The sequence below is a fragment of the Populus nigra genome, chromosome 17 (assembly GCF_951802175.1).
Source record: "Populus nigra chromosome 17, ddPopNigr1.1, whole genome shotgun sequence".
NCBI classification, from domain to species: Eukaryota; Viridiplantae; Streptophyta; class Magnoliopsida; order Malpighiales; family Salicaceae; genus Populus; species Populus nigra.
In genome coordinates, this window is record NC_084868.1 from 7,932,714 (window position 1) to 7,941,133 (window position 8,420).

At 33.2% G+C, this 8,420-nt stretch overlaps 1 protein-coding gene across 1 annotated transcript; it reads right to left on the reverse strand.

Moving 5' to 3' along the window:
- Window positions 1-350: 350 nt before the first annotated feature.
- On the reverse strand, window positions 351-1,547 carry LOC133677117 (E3 ubiquitin-protein ligase SGR9, amyloplastic-like). The gene has a single exon (XM_062098949.1). It carries the CDS (start codon window positions 1,442-1,444, stop codon window positions 611-613), a length of 834 nt encoding a protein of 277 aa, XP_061954933.1. The 5' UTR covers window positions 1,445-1,547; the 3' UTR covers window positions 351-610.
- Window positions 1,548-8,420: the final 6,873 nt, after the last annotated feature.

Consider the following 8,420-nt stretch of genomic DNA (forward strand, 5'->3'; position numbering starts at 1 on the left):
ACCTAATCAAGTTTAAAATTAAACTAATATAAAAATTAATCTAGTTAGATCATTCTATTCATCTAACCTAATCTGATTTAAACATAATAATATCAAATCCTAAATTAAAATTGAGTATGACATCTATAATTTGAATTTTTCATAACAAATAATTTAAATATTTTAAATTTAGCTTTATACAAAAATAAAATACAATTAACCCACAAAATTAATGTGATTGCGAAAGCTATAGTAACAGATTGTGCAACTATATATATATATATATATATATATATATATGTGTGTGTGTGTGTGTGTGTGTGTGTGTGTGTGTGTGTGTGTGTGTGTGTGTGTGTTCTAATAATCTACACTTTTCCAAGCAACCCCAATAATATATGTAATCCTTTCATCTATTTAGCTACAAATCGATAATTCTACAAGCATGCCCCAGACCTAAACCACAGGGGTCTTTATCATCAACAAGTGATCCTCTACAGCCTATTCATCGCAACCATTCATTATACTATATACGTTTGCCGCCTCGTAAATGCACAATTGTCCAAATTCACTAGAGGCCAATAAGTCCTTGCGATTCTTCCACGTCTACAATTCATGCCATTATCAACATCGATCACGTGCAATATTCCCCACTGAGGGCCCCATTACCAATCTTGATCATAACACTCCACAGCCGTTCGATCTCTCCGAACACATCTTCAGTTGGAAGCTGGAACCTGCAACATGGGCATGTATTCGTCTTCTTTAGCCATGGCAAAATGCACATCCAATGAAACAAGTGTTCACATGGCAATTCACACACATCTCTACCTTCACTCATCTCTTCCCTACATATCACACACTCCTCACCACCTCCTCTCACCTCTACTGCCGGAAGCGCCACCACTGCTGCCGGAGCTGCTGCCAACTCCCTCCCCTCCCTCACTGTACAACCAGCCATCATACCAACGAACCGCCAACACCTTATTATCATCTCAACATATGGTAGAAGGACACCACCATAATGCACCACAATGCTTGTTTGCCTTAGCACAGTTTCAGAGTAATGTTTCCTCAAACCCTCACGCCATTCAGCGATTGGTGTTTTAAGTATTTCGGGGTTTTCTTGGTGTACATCACAAAGGAAAATAAGAAGCAATGCAGCGTCGAGGTCACGGTGTTCGATGGTGGTGTTGGGGTGCGGTGGAATAAGGGTTGTTGGGTGGAAGTGACGTGTGAGGCAGTGAAGGGATGAGAGGAGGTGTTTGGAAATGAGTAAGGTCTTCTGAATGAGGGAGAGGGAATGGAGATGGTGTAAGGTGAGGGAGAAAAGAGAGGGAGAACAGAGGAGGGACGAGAGGCGGCGGCGGCGGCGGACGGTTTGCGAGAGGATGGAGCTTGTGATATCTGTGAGTTGGGGAGAATTGAGGGTGGAGAGTGCTGCCATTATGATTGTGATCTCTTCCATTACGGGATCGTGTGCCTGGACTTTCACTTGAGTGTGGAAATTTTGAGGAATGTATGGCTTTTTATGTGACCGACTAACTGGCCACCATTTATTGCTCTAATGACAATTGTTTCCCTTGTATTATTATTGCAAGGAGAGGGGAAAAAAAACCCCTACTCAATTAATTAATTAATTAAATAGGGAGAACCATTAGCCTCTAATCCAAATTCTTCCAGGACTCTTTAACTTTTTGGATTATTGGATAATATCTTATTTCAAACATTTAATTGCTTAATTTATCGTATAATTCAATTGTTAATTTGAGAAATAAACAAGTTATAAATATTTAAAATCAATTGTTGATGACATTACAAAAAATTAAGATTTAAAAATGAGATATCGACACCAAAAAAGTAACTTACGATAGGAGCCAATATTCTTGGGCATGCAAGACGGTGTTTCTATCCCATGTTGTCTGGAAACGAAGAGAAAGAAAGGGACGTCAGTTTGCGTAAGGTGATTCCGGTGGCTTACTGGCTATTCATGAAACTCCGGGCAGTCAAGTTGTGGAATATTGGAGTCACTGGGAACATGGTAGGTATTTTGTCCACGTGCATGTGTCGAGTTCAAACACGTTTCACATTCCATTCCTCTCATTATCTCTGATCAGTAAGCTCAACTCTTAAAAGCAACAAAACAAGCAGAAGAGGAAAAATAATCATTTGGCCCATCCATGACTTCTTTCTTTGGTCTCCTGTAAACTACAACTGATAGAAAGGAACCATCCTTCATGGAACTTGGCAAGCACAGTACTGTTCTTGCCCTTATCACGGCCTATTGCACACCCTTCTCTTCGTCTCGGAGGGCATTTCTCACCTATGGCAGGCACAACGATAAGTTAAAGTGGAAAATTGGCAACTGCGTACATTAGGAACAGTAAATTATAACATGGGACACTTTAACTACAACTGCAAGTAAAGGCTTGCCACTTGAATAAAAAGAAAGATCTCAAATCCTCTCGTCTCAGTAAAGAACTAAAGCTAACAGTTAGGAACAATTGCTGGTTGTTAGTGTTGAGAAAAAGGCCACCACTGTCAAAGTAAAGCTAAGAGCCAGTATTCCAATCCCTAACTTTTTTTTTCCCAAGTGATGTCAAATAGCTTACGTACGTGTCAAGAAGTTTCTTAATTGAAAAATATCCTAAGCATATCTTATTTCTTTTGAGAATTGACATGGAGTTTTCTTTGAGATTCCTTCTCCTCTCCTCTTTTCTTTTCTACGTTTTTTTTTTCATATACTTTTCTTCTTTTTCTTTCTTGTCTATAAATATAAATGTTAACAACTATATTTATAAGTGAAGAATTACAACCTTTATTACTAACAAATCAGGATGTTGCCTAGCATCATTTGAACCCTTATCATTTTCTATTATTTATTAATATAATCAATATTAAATGCATTGGGTTGACCCAAGTTACCCAAATCTATTTTTTTTTCTTAATCTCCCAATCACGAGGGATGAGATTAACTATCTCATTAATTTTATAAAAATCATACTTATTGTTAAGGGGCTGTGTGACTGGACACATTTCGAGAGTTCAGTTGCTATTCATTTGTTAGGAATATATATTTTAGAAAATTGGAATTAAATATAGTATTTATGTCGGTAATATATTATATTCATTCATAGAAATACCTACAGAATTAAACGGGTAAATTTGTTTTTGACTCGTTTTTTTCATCAATAAATCCATTAATAATTTTATTACTAACAAACTCACTAACAAACCACAAATAATTGATGATAGTTTCCTCAACAAAGTATTTTCGTTCATGAGCTTGTCGGTAAAATTCATGCCGACATACCAAAAATATAAATACCGATAGAATATTTCATTGAGATATTTAAAAATTTTGGTAGTCTATATAGCTTCTCAAATCATAGGACATAGAGTAGATACAGTATGCAGTATCCTTGATCATTTATCATCTCTTTGATCTCTCATTACCGCATTCATTATACTTCTTGTATTCATAATTATATCTTATCACATAAACAAACATAATTGGTCAACCAATATGAATACAAGTCGATGTAATTAATAATACCAAAATAATCTTCCTTGTTTTTTTTATTTTCTCAACTTTTACTTAACTTGTTTTTATAGTAATGTCCTTCTAGATTGAATTATTCATAAATCTTTGGAAACATAATAAGATAAGAAACATCAAATCTAAGCCTTCAGAAATATACTAGAGTCTCAAGGGCACAAGTAAAGATTACTAATAATCTTTAGGTTCTCACACAATATTAAATTGAAATCCTACACATGATATGGTATCATCTCCTTTCCCTTAGAGTATATGTCTTTATCAATAATATCATACATATGATAGTTTGAGCATACTCAATATCTAACTTTGAGTCCATTTATTTATTAATTCATTTTTGATTCGTTAGAACTCATATATGGTAACAAGATCAATATATTCATTAAATAATAACTTAGGATAAACTATTCATCTTCAACAAGATCGAGTGTCGCATATGATTCATATATAAAGGGTCATGCAAGAATATATAATTCTTACAAGAGACTTAAGTCAATGTTCTATTGGTCTTCAATGAAAACACTAGTTATAAGGTTTGTGAAAGAATATGATAGTTGCAAGTAGGATAAATGAAAAAAATAACATATCCTGGATCACTTCAACCTTTGTCAATACCAAAAATAACATGGAAAGATAAAGCTATGAATTTCATAAAAATACTATTAAAATCATGGAGAAATGATAAAATCACGATGATAGTTTATAAATTCACCAAGTATGGACATTTCATTACACTAGCGCACACACTTATTTACATCCTAAAAGGTAGCTCAAATATCCGTTGATCATTTCTACAAATTTCATGGATTGGCAACAACTATTGTCACAGATAGGGATAAGGTTTTCACTAGCTTATAATAGAGGGAGTTGTTTAAAATGTTAGGGCTAAAGTTGCTAATGAGTTTGTCATACCATCCACAAACTAATGGCCAAACCGAGAGAGTTAATCAGTGTATGGAGACCTATTTGAGATGCATAACCGTACACAATCCAAAAAAATGACATCAATGATTGTTTATGGCTCAATTGTGATACAATTCCACCTTTCATTTTTCTATGAAAATGATTACTTTCCAAGCTTTATATGGATAACCTCTGCCAAATAGATAATTGACCACACAAGAGACTACAACAATGGATGTAGTTGAAGAGGTAATTCAAAGAAAGTCTAACATGGATCAAGTGTTGCAAAGATAATTAGAAGTGACAAGACATAAAATGAAATAGATTGCGAACAAGGGAAGAACATAAAGAGAATTTGGGGTAGAGGATATGATGTACCTCAAACTTTAACCCTACAAGCAAACTAGTATGGCATTAAGAAAGAGTACTAAGTTGATTCTTAAGTTTTATGGTTCATACAAGATTATATAAAGGATTGGAATAGTAGCCTTGGTTGGTTGAAAAGAAGAAGATACCAGGAACAAGCTTAACAAGAATCAATTGTAGCACTTAGAGTAGTAGAAGAATGCAGTTATTAAAATTGATCCAATAGAATCAAATGTGATAAAATTAGTTAGCCAATTAGTTAGTTAGTTAAGTTAGAAGAAATTATTGTATAAAAGGACAAAAAAAAACAAGCAATGAGAATTTCCAATCTTTGATTTGCCTACTCTATCTCTTTTTTTTCCCAATCTTTTCTCCTACGATTATTAAAATCACATTGTTTTGTTAAGGATATCTTAACATCTTCCTCAATTTATGATATAGAGTTAGTTTGCTTTGGTGGAGGTGAGGTTTTGTTAGGGATAGATTAGAGAAGATAAGATTGCTTTTCATTTTCAAATAAATTGTCATGCTTGCAATCTAAAGTTTTTAATTATTGAAAGTTTCCAAATGATTGTAATTAATTCAAAGATTTGTTGCCTTTTTAGATTGTTTGGCATTTCCATAAGCTGATTAAGAAAGAATGTTGGAATTGGATAGCATAAGCAAAGAGCTAGAATTAGAGTCTTTACCAACAAGGGTTTTTTAGTTACTTGGAAAGCCAGCGATAGTTATTAATAGTGTGCTAGCCATCTCTTCGAGTGAGGGTGTTCTTGTTCTCTCAAGTTGTGTAAGTGAAGTAGAATCATAAAGAGATTAGTGGGGACATTAAACTCGGGACATTATTTACATACTCGTATAATTATAGACGATAGATGGTAATCCAAACCAATGAGAGATTGAGTTTTAGCTTATGTTTTAGTTTAATTTATATAAACTTTTAGTTGAAGTTTATTAATTAGGCTTTATTTGTTGGGTTTAATTTAATTATTTTTGGGTATTTTATTTAGTGGGCCACAAGCTCAATGCTTGTTCTAGTTAGGGTTTTCGTATTTATATCCTACTTTTCTCTAAATATTAGGGGGTTCTGATGAATTGAATAAAAATTACAGAGTTGCATATTTTTCCAACTAGCTCCTATTCTTTTTCTTTTTTTGTAACTTTTTTTTTTTGTAAACCTCAAGTTGAAATTTATTAGAAAACAAAAAAAAACAATTCAATATTTATGGAGCAAGTTCAGAATAAATAAATAAATTATGAAGTCAATCTAACTATTAAAGTGTGGGAATGAAAAATTACAAGACAGAGGATTAAAGTGTATAAAAGTTATAGAGGAAGAATTATTAGGAATTAAGAGGACAATAGTCAAACAAAGCCTAGTCCCTATTAGAAAGGGGTATAAATACATGTGAGTGAGTAAGATGGAGACTTTTCTTCTCCAAATAGCTGGCTGAAACTATAGAGAATACCCCTCCCTCATTTTATTTTTTAAACAAGAAATCTTTTGCATGTCTCCTTTACAAAGTGCCTGAGTGAAAGACAAATAATTGTAAAGTGAAAAATCAAGAATTTGAATTAGAGAAAGAGAGAGAGAACTAGTAAAAACAAAAAACAAAAAGAGAAGAAGAAAAACCGAAAGGGAGGAGAAAATCATCCAAGTACTCCCTCAAATTTCTTTTAAATTCATGAGGTAAGAGTAACCCTTTACCCTTGAAACTTGTTATTTGAGGTGTTAGGTTATATAAGAAGAAAGCCCTAAAATGATGTGATTTAGGGTTCTTGAATTAAATTATAATAAATAAAAAAATCAATGCAAATACATTCTCTAGAGCATAAATAGTTTAGGAACACACATTTTTTAACTAGGATTGATGAAGGTGGGAGTTGTAGGAAACCCCCACCATTCAGCCAAAAGACAAAAAATATGAGGGGAGGAGGAGTCTTTTATGATATTATACTAATATAATGATGCTCTATGTTCAATGATAAGGATTGATGAAATGTGGCAAGTGAAATCTTTTTAACTTCCTTTTATATTTCTTGATTTGCACTAAAACACTTTATGTTTGTGCTTGAAGTTGCGTGAGTCATGTTATCATGAAGAAGAAAAAAAGATTTGATGTTTTGATGAGGAATGAACTTCAATTGTTGGTTCCTAATATATTTTATACGTAATGGAATCCTGAGATGTTAAAAAGATGTATAGGAAATGTTTGATTAATGTCTAAATCCATGAATTCATGTTAGGACAGTTTGGTAATGGGAATTCCAATAAAAATTAGACATGGAAGATGATAAACATTGTTGTAACTGTTCATATAAAAGTTGTAGAGTGATGAGTTAGCTAACATGTAGCAGTAGGTTGTCAATTCCGTTCCGTTTCGCCCAGAATGGCCGAAACGTTCCATACCAATTCAAAAAACGGAACAAAACGGAACAAATTTCATATCATTTTAAATCTCGGTCCATTCCGGATTTTTCGGCTAAATTCCACCCGGAACGTTCATGTTTCATTCCACATGTTCCGTTCCGCTCTTGAGAAGTCATTGAATTAAATTGAACCTTGTTCAATTTAATTAATTAAATCACCCAATTATAAAAAGTTCTTTTTTATTACAATTTTCAATAACAATGATATTAATAATAATATTGAAAATTATTATTACTATTTTCATTAACAATGATATTAATTTTTTAAAATTAGATTTATCACTAATATATATGGTTTATATTCATGTTGTTTTTTTCATGTTTATACTTTGTAGGAATTTGAGCAAAACAAAGGATGCTTTAGATTATATTAGCCTTGATAACATTAACCTAACTTTATATTTAAAATATTTGTGTTAAAACATTTTACTTTCATAATATTTTGATATTTTGTTTAAGTTGAATTGCTTTAAGTTAAAGATCTATTTAATCTTGACTATTTAGAAATATTTTAAAATTTAAAATTATATTTGTTGGCATTGTGTTTGTATTGCATAATTTATAATTAATTTATCTTGAATTTGAATTATGTTTGTTGAATATATATATATATATATATATATATATATGAACAGTACAACCCCGAAACGGCACGCCGAAACACTCCGAAACTGAAACATTCCATTCCAATTGAAAAAACAAAACACTTACCGAAACGGGATTGACAACCTTGTGTAGCACTGGTCTTACCTCAAATTAAGAGTATATGTTGGGATCTTTCGGTGTTGATAGAAACAAATAGCCGAGACCGTTACATTTTTCTTTTTCTTTGCTTTTAACTCTTCTTTCTGTCATAACCACCAGCTCCAAACCCACCAGCCGCAGCCACCACTACGTCACCACCTCACACCACAACCGGTCCTTCAATCCCTATGACGCCTATGCAGTAGTATCAACAAAACAAATCAAGTTGCATCCTCACAGTCGTCTCAAGCAACAACAACCAAGAAATCTCAGAAGGCAAGTAAACAATAAAAGGCTCCCAAGGCAAAATATCCACCTGCCATATCATCAATTTCCACCTGCCATATCAGCACCACCTCAGACCAACACCATCTCAGCGCCATCCTAGTTTTGCCATTTTTGCACTATGTTAGCCAAACACTACCACTTTAACGCCATATCATCC

Bases quoted from the DNA above. Each gene is read 5' to 3' on its own strand.
- LOC133677117 (XM_062098949.1), bottom strand. From the start codon at position 1,444: ATGGAAGAGATCACAATCATAATGGCAGCACTCTCCACCCTCAATTCT.